At 50.2% G+C, this 15,027-nt stretch overlaps 2 protein-coding genes across 2 annotated transcripts in view; both read left to right on the plus strand.

The window, feature by feature from the left end:
• Window positions 1-3,732, plus strand: part of NUP98 (nucleoporin 98 and 96 precursor) — a 117,166-nt gene extending 113,434 nt beyond the window's left edge. Inside the window, exons 30-32 of the mRNA XM_060263763.1 lie at window positions 114-268; window positions 2,004-2,115; window positions 2,481-3,732. Coding sequence (XP_060119746.1) covers window positions 114-268; window positions 2,004-2,115; window positions 2,481-2,695 — 482 coding nt within the window. The 3' untranslated portion in view covers window positions 2,696-3,732. The remainder of the gene's footprint in view (window positions 1-113; window positions 269-2,003; window positions 2,116-2,480) is intronic.
• A 5,602-nt stretch (window positions 3,733-9,334) lies between these two features.
• CHRNA10 (cholinergic receptor nicotinic alpha 10 subunit) overlaps window positions 9,335-15,027 on the plus strand; it is a 42,013-nt gene continuing 36,320 nt past the window's right edge. Inside the window, exon 1 of the mRNA XM_060263764.1 lies at window positions 9,335-9,488. Coding sequence (XP_060119747.1) covers window positions 9,335-9,488 — 154 coding nt within the window. The remainder of the gene's footprint in view (window positions 9,489-15,027) is intronic.

A 15,027-nucleotide genomic window follows, 5' to 3' on the forward strand; every position in this document is an offset into this window, starting at 1 on the left:
CACTGTTTCCGCCACCACCACCACTCCCATCTTAGAATCTTCTCTTTAAAAATCTCGTTAACGAGTTGCTTCACACAGGCTTGGCCCTAAAGTTGAGTCTGCGTCTCTTTCAGATGCCATTATCAACGAAAAGTACACCTACCTGAAAGGGTTCTTGGAAGACATGGCCGCCCCGGAGCACAGCCCGCTGATCCAGGACTGGGAGACGGAAGGGCTGGTCTTCTCGGACTACATCCAGGTCATCGAGGCCCTCGGCAGGATTCAGCAGGTAGATCGCTGGGCTGAGATGGCAGGGTTGGAAAAAGCATGCCCCGGGGGGGGGGGGGCATTCTTCCTGGGATGGTGTGCCAGTGGAGTGCAGAGGTGGGGTATGTGGGGGGAGCATGTAGATTTCTTTGCATAATACATAAGCAGTAATTCTTAAGTGACTTTAAATGCTTTAAAGGTTTAAATGGCAATGTTGTTTATTTTATCTTGCAGTCATAACCCTTAAGCTCTCCAATTGTTATTACGGGCTCCTACTTGGGTCCTACAGTGTAGGTTCTCGTTGGGACTTTCTACAACGCATATCAAGGTTTGGTTGTTGTCGGTTTCCAGGGCTGCGTGGCTGTGGCCTTGGCATTGTGAGACCGGACGTTTTGCCAGCAACTGTGACCGGCAACCTCAGAGTTGTAACCCAGAAAACTGGAGTATTCGAGCCAGAAGAGAACTCCAGTTTCCTGGGTTACGCCTCTGAGGATGCCAGCCACAGTCGCTGGCGAAACGTCAGGTCTCACAATGCCAAGACCACGGTCACGCAGTCCGGGAAATCGACCGCAACCAATGGACTCGGGCCGTGAAAGCCTTCAGCGACTTATTACATCAAGGTTGTTTTAAATGACCGAAACATAGCTGTCGATGACTGTAATAAACCTGAACTATAACTAATTAGTGATACATCAGCAGTGCCACCCCTGCGAGCAGTTGACTTTTTTCGGCCAAGGAACAAATTCTCTCCTGTTTCCAGAGTTGAAATTAGCAGCAATAATAATAACAACAACATTTAATTAATACCCCGCCCTCCCTGCCGAAGCAGGCTCATGGTGGCTCACAGCATGATATAAAATGCAAAGACGACATAATAAAAACAATCATCGACGACGTGATACAATTGCCTTAAAATTCCCTTAAAACCATCTAATTAAAACCCAACAATTTCATACGATCGTGCCCGGTGCTACATTTTCAAAATTTCCGATCTTACTCATATACAGATTTTTTCATAACGACGGCACCGCAGAATCCGCCTTAAGAAAAGGCCTGCTGAAAGAGGGTAGTCTTGCAGGCCCTGCGGAACTGAGCAGGACTCCGCAGGGCCCGCACCTCCTCTGGTAATTGATTCTGCCAGTGGGGAGCCATGATTGAGAAGGCCCTTTCCCTTGGAATTTTCCGTTTGGCCTCCTTCAGCCCGGGGATTCTCAGTAGATTTTGTGGACCTGACCTCAGCACCCTCTGGGGTACGTATGGGGAGAGACGGTCCCTAAGGTAGGCAGGTCCTCGGTCATATAGGGCTTTAAAGGTAATGACCAGCACCTTGTAACGGATCTGGTACACAATTGGCAGCCAGTGCAGCTCCCGCAGCCTCGGCTGTATGTGCTTCCACTTAGGGAGCCCTAATAGCAGCCCGGCTGCCGCGTTCTGCTCCGGCTGTAGTTTCCGGGCTCGGCACAAGGGCAGCCCCATGTAGAGGGCATTACAGTAGTCCAACCTCGAGGTGACAGTTGCATGGATCATTGTTGCACTGTGACTGCCGATCACTTTGAGGGGGGGGGGGTCCGATAGCTGCAGAGCGTGTTCAAGATGGGCGGCCACGTGAGTGCCTCTGTAGCGGGAGAAAAGAGCAGCAGTCCAGCATACTGACAAAATGAGTGGCACAGGGTCTCCGAAGAAGTGAGCAGGGACTCACGAAAGCTCCCAGTCTCAGAGGAGTGATGCTTTCCCCCCCTCGTTCATTGCGTTTTCAGCTGGATTGTTCCGGATACGAGCTGGAGGACTTACACACCCGAGTGACGTCCCTCTGCAACAGGATCGAGCAGGTGCCCTGCCACAGCGCCAAGGACAGGTTGGCGCAGTCCGGTAAGAGTGTGTGTGTGGCCAGTCCTCCTCTGGGCCAGGAGCGAGAGGGGGAGGAGGGCCCAGGCCCGGTTCAAGAGGGGCGTGTGCAGAGAAGCCCCGTGGCTGCCGGGTTATCTTAGAACGTTCTCTCGGCCGGGACGTTCACCTGCCCCGGAGGCTGCAGCATAACTCCAGAAGGGCTTAAACCTCTTCTGAAGTGCTTCCGTCTTCCTTTGCTGCAGCCCTCAGTGACGTGCCTAAGCAGAGACTGGTTTCGTTGCATGTGGTTGGGGGAAAAGGGGGGCCCAGAGATTGTGTTCGTTGTGTCGCTGACCATAGGGGGTTTTCTGCACCTTTATCCCGTTCCCCCCCCCCCTTTCCCCCAGAAATGGCCAAGAGCATCGGGAACATCTTGCGCGTGGTGCTGAGCTTGCAGCACCCCCCGGACTCTGTCTCGGACTCCGCCCCCGACGTCCAGAGAGTGCCCTTGCGCTTGCTGGCCCCCCACATCGGCCGGCTCCCCCTGCCCGAGGACTACGCCTTGGAAGAGCTCCGCGGCCTCACGCAGTCCTACTTGCGGGCCTTGACTGTGACCCAGTGAGGCCAGCCTGCCTCTGGACGTGGGCAGGACCGGTCCTTGCTTCTACCCGGGGCCCCAGTTGGAGGGCTTGAACGCTCACCCTCCTCGCCTGCCTGCCTGCCACACCGGACTTCTTTCCCGCCCCCAGACGCACTGTGGCTGCCTCCCGGCTGGCTCGTGGCCATGACATTGGAGCTCACGGACCTGGTGGGGGTGTTCTCGAGCCCCTCCCCATGTGGTTTTTGCAGCGTCAATAAAGCCTCTGCTGCCGCGGAAGTCAGCCAGCCAGCCAGGGGGTGGGGCGCTTCTCAAGCCTGCGATGTCAGAATCTCTGAAGCGACGGCGGAGGCAGCTCGAGCAGCCCTCTCAGCAGCGCTTTCCTCGGAGGGCTTCTTTTTGGCCTGAGGGGAGTTTGGGACGTGTCTGAGATTGCCGAGGGGAGGGGCGGGGAGGGAGCCTCTACCATGGTGCAAGCCCTTCAGTGGGTGCAGAGGCCTTTTCTCCGAAGGGGGGGGGGCGGGAGCTCGGGCTGCTGAGAAGAGGGAGGTGGGGGCCCCTTCCCTTCCTCGTGAGAAGACCGAGGCAGGTTTTCTGGGGGAGGAGATGCTTCTGTTTGAGCCGCTGTGCCAGGCAGGCACTATGGCTGATGCCGGGCCTCGGCTTGCTAAGTCCAGGCAGCGGATGTTAGCTTCTGGGGGGGGGGGGGGTGTCTCCTCCTGGCGGTGAGTCACCTTGCGGTGTGGTTTTGTCACATTTGCAGGGGGGCAGGCTTGGAGGGCAAGAGGCAGTTTGACAAGAAGGCGGCAGGAAGCCTCCCATAGCCTCTTCTGTGCGCCTCGTGGCCTGAGCCTGAGCGAGCGAGGCAAGCCGGGCACGTGGTGGGTGGGGCGGGAGTCAGTGGAGTATGTGTGTGTGTGTCGCGTGTCAGCAGATGTGGGGGAATGCATGAAGCTTAGGTAAAGGTTTTTATTAAGAACTATAAATAAATGATCCAGATTATTTTCTTGTCTCTTTTCTGGAAATACTTTCTAAGAAAATAAAATAAAATGTTTATAGCATTTTCTGGATTGCCTCTCTTCTTTCCCTCCCCGGTGAAACAACCCGGATCAGCTCACCAAAAGAACTCTGCTACCCCCTTGTGGCTAGCCTGGGGCTGTTCTTGGCCTGCACCTAATTGCGCTTCTGTCCTTTTCTGCACCCATCACTGAAATACCTTAAAGCAGCTAAAGCCCACGTAGACATAGCTAAAACTCACATAGAGAACCAGTTTGGTGTAGGGGTTAAGTGCGGACTCTTACCTGGGAGAACCAGGTTTGATTCCCCACTCCTCCACTTGCAGCTGCTGGAATGGCCTTGGGTCAGCCAGAGCTCTCTGATCTGGGAGAACCGGGTTTGATTCCCCTCTCCTCCACTTGCAGCTGCTGGAATGGCCTTGGGTCAGCCAGAGCTCTCTTATCTGGGAGAACCGGGTTTGATTCCCCCTCCTCCACTTGCAGCTGCTGGAATGGCCTTGGGTCAGCCAGAGCTCTCTTATCTGGGAGAACCAGGTTTGATTCCCCCCTCCTCCACTTGCAGCTGCTGGAATGGCCTTGGGTCAGCTAGAGCTCTCTTCTATGGGAGAACCGGGTTTGATTCCCCACTCCTCCACTTGCACCTGCTGGAATGGCCTTGGGTCAGCCAGAGCTCTGGCCGAGGTTTTCTTTGAAAGGGCAGCTGCTGTGAGAGCCCTTAGTGTTGGGAGAAAACATAGACACTGTGGGAATTTCAGAAACTTGGTGGAATGAGGAGAATCAGTGGGACACGGTGATCCTTGAATATAAGTTATATTGGAAGGATAGGGAGAGAAGTTTTTTTGCCACTATGTGACACAGAATGTTGGACTGGATGGGCCATTGGCCTGATCCAACATGGCTTCTCTTATGTTCTTAAGGGTTGGAGGTGGGGTGGTTCTGTATGTCAGAGAGGATATACCGTCCAGTAAGACTGAGGTCAGAGATTTAGATTCCCTTCTAGAAATGCTTTGGGTTGAAATAGAGGGCCCAAAAGGAAATTTAACTTAATTTTAACTTTAACTTCATTTGTTATCGCCCACCAAATCAAAAGATAAGAGGACGATTATAATATGATGGAAGGATTAAAGATAGCAGCTAAATGTAAAAACTGTGTCATAATAGGTGATTTTAACTACCCGCAGATTGATTGGGTCAATATGTGTTCTGGTCGAGAGAAAGAGATTGGAGTTTCTTGATTCTCTCAATGACTGTGCTATGGAGCAGATGGTGTACCAGGGGTGGGACGATCCTGGATTTGGTCCTAAGTAATGCCCAAGACTTGGTGAGAGATGTAAAAGTGATCGCACCGCTTGGGAGCAGTGACCATAACATTATTGATTTCACCATTTGTATAAATAGAGAGTTGCCCCAAAAGACCAGCACAACCATGTTTAACTTTAAAAGGGGTAAATTCTCTGAGATGAGGAGGCATGTGAAGAGGAAACTGAAAGGAAAGGTAAATACAGTCAAAAACCTTGGGGAACTTTAATTTAAAACTACAATCCTAGAAGCTCAGATAAAATATATATACCACAAGTTAGGAAAGGCACAAACAGGTATAAGAAAAGGCCTGCATGGTTAACAAAGTCTCTCTCTCTCGGCTTGGCTTCGCGAACGAAGATTTAAGAAGGGTGCAACAGTCCACGTCTGCTGCAGGCTCGCTGGTGGCTGACAAGACCAATGCGGGACAGGCAGGTCCGGCCACAGCGGCTGCAGGGAAAAGTCTGGTTTAGGGTTGATGCTGTAGCAGTGCGATTCTTCCTCAAAGTAATGGAAGCTGTAAAAGGTAAGGACTCCTTTAAGCAGTGAGATTAATAAAAGGGAACACGGGCTGTGGCAAATCAAATGCAAGACTGTGATCAGCCAGGCAAAAGGGGACTATGAGGAGCATATTGCAAAAAAACATAAAGACCAACAATAAAAATTTCTTCAAATATATTAGAAGCAGGGAGGCAGTGGGGCCCTTGGATGACTAAGGGGTAAAAGGATTACTGAAGGAGGATAGGGAAATGACTGAGAAGCTGAATGCATTTTTTTCTTTTGTCTTCACTGTGGAAGTCGAGAAGTATTTGCCTGCTCCAGAATCACTAATTTGGGAAGGAATGTTGAAGGACCTGAGTCAGATTAAAGTGACAAGAGAGGAGGTCCTACAACTAATAGACGAATTAAAAACTAATAAGTCACCAGGTCCTGATGGCATACATCCAAGAGTTCTGAAAGAACTCAAAGTTGAACTTGTGGATCTTCTGACAAAAATATGTAATCTTTTGAAATCTGCCTCCGTTCCTGAGGACTGGAAGGTAGCAAATGTCACCCCCATCTTTAAAAAGGGTTCCAGAGGAGATCCGGGAAACTACAGGCCAGTCAGTCTGACTTCAATACCAGGAAAGTTGGTAGAAACCATTATCAAGGCACATTGATGAACACGGGTTATTGAGGAAGTCTCAGCATGGGTCCTGTAAGGGAAGGTCTTGCCTCACTAACCTGTTACATTTCTTTGAGAGGGTGAATAAACATGTGGACAAAGACCCGATAGATATTGTTTACCTTGACTTCCAGAAAGCTTTTGATAAAGTTCCTCATCAAAGGCTCTTTAGTAAGCTCATAGAGTAAAAGGACAGGTCCTCTTGTGGATCAAAAACTGGCTAATTAATAGGAAGCAGAGAGTGAGTATAAATGGGCAGTCTTCGTAGTGGAGGACGGTAAGCAGTGGAGTGCCGCAGGGCTCGGTACTGGGTCCCATGTTCTTGTTCATCAATGATTTGGAGTTGAGAGTAGGCAGTGAAGTGGCCAGGTTTGCAGATGACACTAAATTGTTCAGGGTGGTAAGAACCAGAGAGGATTGTGAGGAACTCCAAAGGGATCTGTTGAGGCTGGGTGAATGGGCGTCAACGTGGCAGATGAGGTTCAATGTGGCCAAGTGCAAAGTAATGCAGATTTGGGCCACAAATCCCAGTTAAAAATACAAGTTGATGGAGTGTGAACTGGCAGAGACTGACCAAGAGAGAGATCTTGGGGTCATGGTAGATAACTCACTGAAAATGTCAAGACAGTGTGTGATTGCAATAAAAAAGGCCAACACCATGCTGGGAATTATTAGGAAGGGAATTGAAAACAAATCAGCCAGTATCATAATGCCCTTGTATAAATGGTGCGGTCTCATTTGGAATACTCTGTGCAGTTCTGGTCACCTCCCCTCAAAATGGATATAGCATTGGAAAAAGTCCAGAAAAGGGCAACTAGAACGATTCAAGGGTTGGAACACTTTCCCTATGAAGAAAGGTTAAAACGCTTGGGGCTCTTCAGCTTGGAGAAACGTCGACTGTGGGATGACATGATAGAGGTTTACAAGATTATGCATGGGATGGAGAAAGTAGAGAAAGAACTCCTTTTCTCCCTTTCTCACAATACAAGAACTCGTGGGCATTCAATGAAATTGCTGAGCAGTCGGGTTAAAACAGATAAAAGAAAGTCCTTCACCCAAAGGGTGATTAACATGTGGAATTCACTGCCACAGGAGGTGGTGGTGGCTACAAGCATAGCCAGCTTCAAGAGGGGAATAGATAAAAATATGGAGCGGAGGTCCATCAGTGGCTATTAGCCACAGTGTGTATATATATGTGTGTGAGTGTATAAAATTTTTTTTGGCCACTTTGTGACACAGAGTGTTGGATTGAAGGGGCCATTGGCCTGATCCAACATGGCTTCTCTTATGTTCTTATGTGACACAGAGTGTTGGACTGGATGGGCCATAGGTCTGACAACATGGCTTCTCTTATGTTTTCATGTGACACAGACGGTTGGACTGGAGGGGCCATTGGCCTGATCCAACATGGCTTCTCTTAGGTTCTTACGTGACACTGAGCGTTGGACTGGATGGGCCATTTGTCTGATCCAACATGGCTTCTCTTATGTTCTTATGTGACACAGAGTGTTGGACTGGATGGGCCACTGGCCTGATCCAACAGGGCTTCCCTTATGTTCTTATGTGACACAGAGTGTTGGACTGGATGGGCCACTGGCCTGATCCAACAGGGCTTCTCTTATGTGAAACAGAGTGTTGGACTGGATGGGCCACTGTTGGATCAGGCCAATGGCCCCTCCAGTCCAACACTCTGTGTCACATAAGAGCATAAGAGAAGCCCTGTTGGATCAGGCCAGTGGCCCCTCCAGTCCAACACTCTGTGTCACACAGTGGCCAAAAAACCCAGATGCCATCAGGAGTTCCACCAGTGGGGCCAGGACACTAGAAGCCCTTCCACTGTGCCCCCCCCAAAACCAATAATAATAATAATAATAATAATAATAATAAATTTATTTTTATATCCCGCCCTCCCCCGCCAAAGGCGGGTTCAGGGCGGCTTACAGACATGGCATTCCATGATTCAAATAAAACAATATACACAACAATTTAAATATAATCAGTTACATAAATAATTAGATAAAATAGATAAAATAGGTGCTATAAATACTATAAGTTATAATATCCACAAGATGGCTAGGTAACTACACGTCAGTTTAGCCGGGTTCTGTTTCAAAGGCGAGCTGGAAAAGAAATGTTTTGCAAGCCCTGCGGAATTGGTTCAGGGCTCGCACCATCTCTGGAAGATGGTTCCACCATCAAGGGGCCATTGCGGAGAAGGCTTGCTCCCTGGTAGTCTTCAGTCTGGCCTCTCTTGGCCCAGGGATTGTTAGCAGATTTTGAGAACTGGATCTCAGTGCTCTCTGGGGGACATATGGGGGGACAAGAATACAGAGCATCACTGCCCCAGACATAAGAACATAAAAGAAGCCATGTTGGATCAGGCCAATGGCCCCTCTAGCCACTAATGGACCTCTGCTCCATATTTTTATCCCATCCCCTCTTGAAGGTGGCTATGCTTGTAGCCGCCGCCGCCGCCACCTCCTGTGGCAGTGAATTCCACATGTTAATCACCCTTTGGGTGAAGAAGTACTTCCTTTTATCCATTTTAACCTGACTGCTCAGCAATTTCACTGAATGCCCACAAGTTCTTGTATTGTGAGAAAGGGAGAAAAGGACTTCTTTCTCTACCTTCTCCATCCCATGCGTTATCTTGTAAACCTCTCTCATGTCACCCCGCAGTCGACGTTCCTCCAAGCTGAAGAGCCCCAAGCGTTTTAACCTTTCTTCATAGGGAAAGTGTTCCAAACCTTTAATCATTCTAGTTCCCCTTTTCTGCACTTTTTCCAATGCTAGAATATCCTTTTTGTAAATCCAGCTCAGCCCGACTGCTCATTCCCAGTCTTCCTCGGGAGTATCCCAGCAGAGATATTTTGCAATCCAGGGGTACTCCCGGGCACATCTTTCCCTTCCCTTGCTGCCTGATCTGAACCCTCTCCAGCCCTTTCGCAGCTTGCTCTTCCCCCCACCTTCGGCCGGGTCAGGGACATCCGTCTGCGGCTGCCAAAGACGAAGAGGCAGGCTGAGTTACGCTTCTGCTGGCCCTGCCGCACGCCTGAGAACGGAGGTGTCACGAGATGAGGAACAGCTTCCCTGGCTCCCGGAGCTGCGGGCGACTTTGTCAGGTGCGCAGAGAGCCTGCCAGCCGTTGCCTCGCGAGCATGGCGCATCAGGCCACAGGCTGACATGTCCTTTGGGGCGCTCAGAAGGGCTCCTTTCTGTCGTTTCGAAGATCCCCAGCTCGGATTCACACTGGCAAGCAGGACTATGCCTCCAAATCGCTACGCCTGCACTCTCCTGTTTTCGGTGACATTCGTGGAGCTGATCTGCCAGGTACCAGGTAGAAGACGTCCTTTATTTTATTCTATTGCCCTTCTCTTCAGAAGAAACAGGAGAGGGGGAGAGACTGAGGGAGACCAGGGCGAATGGACGTCAGTATCGTAAATGGATGGTGCGGCCTCATTTGGAATACTGTGTACAATTCTGGTCACCGCACCACAAAAAGGCTATTATAGCATTGGGAAAAGTGCAGAAAAGGGCAACTAGAATGATTCAAGGGTTGGAACACTTTCCCTATGAAGAAAGGTTGAAACGCTTGGGGCTCTTTAGCTTGGAGAAACGTCGACTGCAGGGTGACATGATAGAGGTTTACAAGATTGGGAATGGGATGGAGAAAGTAGAGAAAGAAGTACTTTTCTCCCTTTCTCACAATACAAGAACTCGTGAGCATTCGATGAAATTGCTGAGCAGACAGGTTAGAACGGAGAAAAGGGTGATTAACATGTGGAATTCACTGCCACAGGAGGTGGTGGCGGCTACAAGCATAGCCAGCTTCAAGAGGGGATTGGATCAACTTCTGGAGCAGAGGTCCATCAGTGGCTATTAGCCACAGCATATTATTGGAACTGTCTGGGGCAGTGATGCTCTGTATTCTTGGTGCTTGGGAGGGGGGGGGGCAAAGTGGAAGGGCTTCTAGCCCCACTTGTGGACCTCCTTTTTTTTGGCCACTGTGTGACACAGAGTGTTGGAGTGGATGGGCCATTGGCCTGACCCAACATGGCTTCTCTTATGTTCTTATCTTCTTATGGACCTCCTGATGGCACCTGGGGTTTTTTGGCCTCGGTGTGACACAGAGTGTTGGAGTTATGGGCCACTAGCCTGACCCAACAGGGCTTCTCTTATGTTCTTCTGTGACACAGAGTGTTGGACTGGAGGGGCCACTGGCCTGATCCAACAGGGCTTCTCTTATGTTCTTCTGTGACACAGAGTGCTGGACTGGAGGGGCCCTTGGCCTGACCCAACAGGGCTTCTCTTATGTTCTTATCTTCTTATGGACCTCCTGATTGCACCTGGGGGTTTTTGGCCTCTGTGTGACACAGAGTGTTGGAGTGATGGGCCATTGGCCTGACCCAACAGGGCTTCTCTTATGTTCTTATGTGACACAGAGTGTTGGACTGGATGGGCCCTTGGCCTGACCCAACAGGGCTTCTCTTATGTTCTTATCTTCTTATGGACCTCCTGATGGCACCTGGGGTTTTTTGGCCTCTGTGTGACACAGAGTGTTGGAGTGATGGGCCATTGGCCTGACCCAACAGGGCTTCTCTTATGTTCTTATGTGACATAGAGTGTTGTTCTTAGGGTTCAGGGGTGTTCTAACCCTTTTATTCCTGGGTGGTGCTGGCCCCCAGGCGCAAGCTGACCCGAGTGACCCCCGTCAGAGCTGCTGAGTTCACGTGGCCCAGACGCGGTCCGCAGTGGTGGTGACAACAGGGACAGGCTTCCTGGAAGGGAGCGTGTGGCACTTGCCTTCACCACAGGGGTCACTTGGCGTAGCTTGCGCCAAGGTTGTTGGCTCACGCTGAGTCACCCCTGTGGTGCCAGGAGCTCAGCAAGGCAACGGGGGTTCCATCTTCACTTGTACATGGAGCTGTGCCAGCCTCCAGGTTTGCAAGACTTCTGTTCACTGAGTCCCAAGTGGTTGATGCTGGGTTCTTGTCTGTTAGGGCCCGTGGCTCAGCGGTAGAGCATCTGCTTGGCATGCAGCAGGTCCCAGGTTCAACCCCCAGCCTCTCCAGTTAGAAGAGCCAGGCAGCAGGGGATGTGATAGACGTCTGCGTGAGACCCTGGAGAGCTGCTGCCGGTCTGAGTAGACAAGACTGACCGTGAGGGACCGTGATGGCCTTATTCAGTATAAGACGGTTCCATGCAGTGTTCCCTCTAAGCTGCGTTAGTGTGAGCATCTTTGTAGACTCTGGCTCACATCTTTTAGTTCCAGAAAAATGACCCCAGAGCAAACTGATTTATGTAATAATTCAGAACTTTAATGCCAGCAACTCACAAAGTAGAATTTCTGCTCACGAGACTCCACAGCTTAGAGGAAGTATTGCGTGTTCATATTTGGGGAGAAGAAGACCACATATTTATACCCTGCCCTTCTCTCTGAATTGGAGTCTCTGAGTGGCTTACAAGCTCTTTTATCTTCTCCCCCCACGACAGACACCCTGTGAGGTGGTTGGGGCTGAGAGAGCTCTGACAGAAGCTGCTCTTTCAAGGACAACTCTTGGAAGAGCTATGGCTGATCCCAGGCCATTCCAGCAGCTGCAAGTGGAGGAGTAGGGAATCAAACCCGGTTCTCCCAGATAAGAGAGCTATGGCTGACCCAAGGCCATTCCAGCAGCTGCAAGTGCAGGAGTGGGGAATCAAACCCGGTTCTCCCAGATATAAGTCCACGCACTTAACCACTATACCAAAAATGGGATGAAACAGTATTAATGGCGATGCTTCCTCAAATTATACATTAAGGACTATCGATACTTCTGATGAGTCATATATCTTCAGATGTATTAAATTGAGATTGTTGGAGTTGGAGGAAATGAAACAACAATTTGCTCACCAGCTTCCTTAGGTCTTTACGCTTTCTTCAGCAAATTGCCCCATTATCTATCAGACTTAACCATTCCAAGTCATCGCATGGCATTTATGTTGGCTAGACTAAATGCGTTTCCCTCCAAAGTTTTACAAGGGAGATATTATCGAGTCAATTCGGCATATATTGCTTGATTGTTCCTTTTATCATAATCTCCGTAAAGATTTATTTTGCAAGCTTTCTTTCTCCCCAGATTTGTCTATTCTGCCTCCCTGATACTGAGGGGGAGGTTAGCGAGGCGGTGGCAAAACTTTTGGCTGATATCCTTAAAGTTAAATCTGACCATGTATGAATGCATCCGTAAGCTCGGTTTCGTTTTGATTTTATCTCCAATGTTTAAACTTTTATATTGTGTATTTTTATTCGCAACTGTTATGCCATTAAAGGTTCGGTATGGTATGGTATGGAATCAAACCCCGTTCTCCCAGATAAGAGTCTGCACACTTAACCACTACACCAAACTGGAGGGGCCCTAGCTCAATGGCAGAGCCTCTCCTTGGCATGCAGAAGGTCCCAGGCTCAATCCCCGGCATCTCCAGTTAAAGAGACCAGGCAGGAGGTGATGGGAAAGACCTCTGCCTGAGACCCTGGAGAGCCATGGAGAGGGCCCTAGCTCAGTGGCAGAGCCTCTGCTTGGCATGCGGAGGGTCCCAGGTTCAATCCCCAGCATCTCCAGTTAAAAGGACCAGGCAGGAGGTGATGGGAAAGACCTCTGCCTGAGATCCTGGAGAGCCATGGAGAGGGCCCTAGCTCAGTGGCAGAGCCTCTGCTTGGCATGCGGAGGGTCCCAGGTTCAATCCCCGGCATCTCCAGTTAAAAGGACCAAGCAGGAGGTGATGGGAAAGACCTCTGCCTGAGACCCTGGAGAGCCCCTGCCAGACTGAACAGACAGTTCTGACCTTGTTGGAGCGCTGGTCCAATTCACTATCAGGCAACTTCATGTGTGTCCCGTCTCCCCCCAAGGCCAACAGGCTTCCTCGGGAGGTGGTGGGCTCTCCTTCCTTGAAGGTTTTTAAACAGAGGCTGAATGGCCATCTGTCAGCAATGTGGATCCTGTGAATTTAGGGGGAGGTGTATTTGTGAATTTCATACGAACATATGCAGCTGCCTTCTACTGAATCAGACCCCCCTGGGTCCATCAAAGTCAGTCTTGTCTACTCAGACTGACAGCGGCTCTCCAGGGTCTCAAGCTGAGATTTTTCACGCCTGCTTGTCTGGACCCTTTTTCGTTGGAGATGCCGGGGACTGAACCTGGGACCTTCTGCTCACCAACAGATGCTCTACCACTGAGCCACCGTCCCTCCCTTTCCTGCTTTGTGCAGGGGATTGGACTGGATGACCCTGGCAATCCCTTCCAACTCTATGACTCTATTCCAGGGGTGGCCAAACTGCAGCTCTTTCACACATATTGTGTGGCTCTTGAAGCCCCCACCACCCCGTCAGCGGGCTTGGAGAATGCATTTAAAGTTAAAGTTGCTTTCTTTCCACCTCTGCCTCCCCATCTATTTCCTTCCTTCCCTTCATCCTACCCTCCCTCCCTCATCTATTCCTTCTTCCTTCCTCCCTCCCCATCTATTCATTCATTCCTTCCTTCCTTCCTTCCTTCCTTCCTTCCTTCCTTCCTTCCTTCCTTCCTTCCTTCCTTCCTTCCTTCCTTCCTTCCTTCCTTCCTTCCTTCCTTCCTTCCTTCCTTCCCTTCCTCCCTCATCTCTTTCTTCTTTCCTTCCTTCCTCCCTCCCTCCCTCCCTCATTTCTTCCTTCCTCCCTCCCTCCCTCCCCATCTATTCCTTCCTTCCTTCCCTCTCTCTCTTCCTCCCTCATTCCTTCCTTCCTCCCTCCCTCCCTCCCTCCCAAATTTGATGTTTATTCTGTGTGGCTCTTACATGAAGCAAGTTTGGCCACCCCTGTTGTATTCTATGCTTCTAGGTAGACCCCTCTCCCTGGATCTCCTTTTGTGGCTTGTGATTTTCTTTTTTTCCCTGGGGAAACGGAGCCCAAGGAGGTCTTCAAAGGCTGCCTAGAGACGTGCCCTCTGTGCCAGTGTTCTGGGATGGCAAGGAAGAGCCATCAGCTAAATTGCAATTCAATCGGCCGTGCCAGGCAAAGTAGCCGTTCTTTGGAAATGCACCTGGTTAGTAATTGGAAATAGTGTGTCTTGATCTGTAAGCGAACCTTGCAAGATGTCAATAGAAACGCCTGCCAGTGAAACGGGACACCCGTCATTAAACTTTCAGGCCGAGAGAAGGATGGACCGTGCGGCTTCTGCTGCCAGTTGGGAGCTTAAAGGGAGAAGGAGAGTGGGGCGCAAGGGAAAGAGCCCCAGGGGCTCAGCTGCCAGTCGCCTGCACCTGGGTTCAGATCCCACCACTGCCAATGCTGGATCTGACAGGGCTTGTCTTGAGCCGGAACGCACAGGAACGCAGTTTCCGGCTGGCTTGGTGTCAAGGGGTGTGGCCTAATCTGCAAATGAGTCCTGCTGGGCTTTCTCTACAAAAAAAGCCTTGTGTGAAACAATGGTGACATCAGGAGGTGTGGCCAAATATGCAAATGAGTCCTGCTGGGATTTTTCTACCCCAAAAGCCCTGAGCTTTGACTCGCAAAAGCTTATACCCCAAAAATCTCATTGGCCTCTTAAGGTTCACTGTGGCTATTAGCCACAGTGTGTGTGTATGTATAAAAATTTTTGCCACTGTGCGACACAGAGTGTTGGACTGGATGGGCCATTGGCCTGATCCAACATGGCTTCTCTTATGTTCTTATGTGACACAGAGTGTTGGACTGGAGGGGCCACTGGCCTGATCCAACAGGGCTTCTCTCATGTTCTTATGTGACACAGTGTTGAACTGGATGGGCCATTGGCCTGATCCAACAGGGCTTCTCTTATGTTCTTATGTGACACAGAGTGTTGGACTGGAGGGGCCATTGGCCTGATCCAACATGGCTTCTCTTATGT

Source organism: Heteronotia binoei, unplaced genomic scaffold (assembly GCF_032191835.1).
Source record: "Heteronotia binoei isolate CCM8104 ecotype False Entrance Well unplaced genomic scaffold, APGP_CSIRO_Hbin_v1 ptg000860l, whole genome shotgun sequence".
In the NCBI taxonomy this organism is placed as follows: domain Eukaryota; kingdom Metazoa; phylum Chordata; class Lepidosauria; order Squamata; family Gekkonidae; genus Heteronotia; species Heteronotia binoei.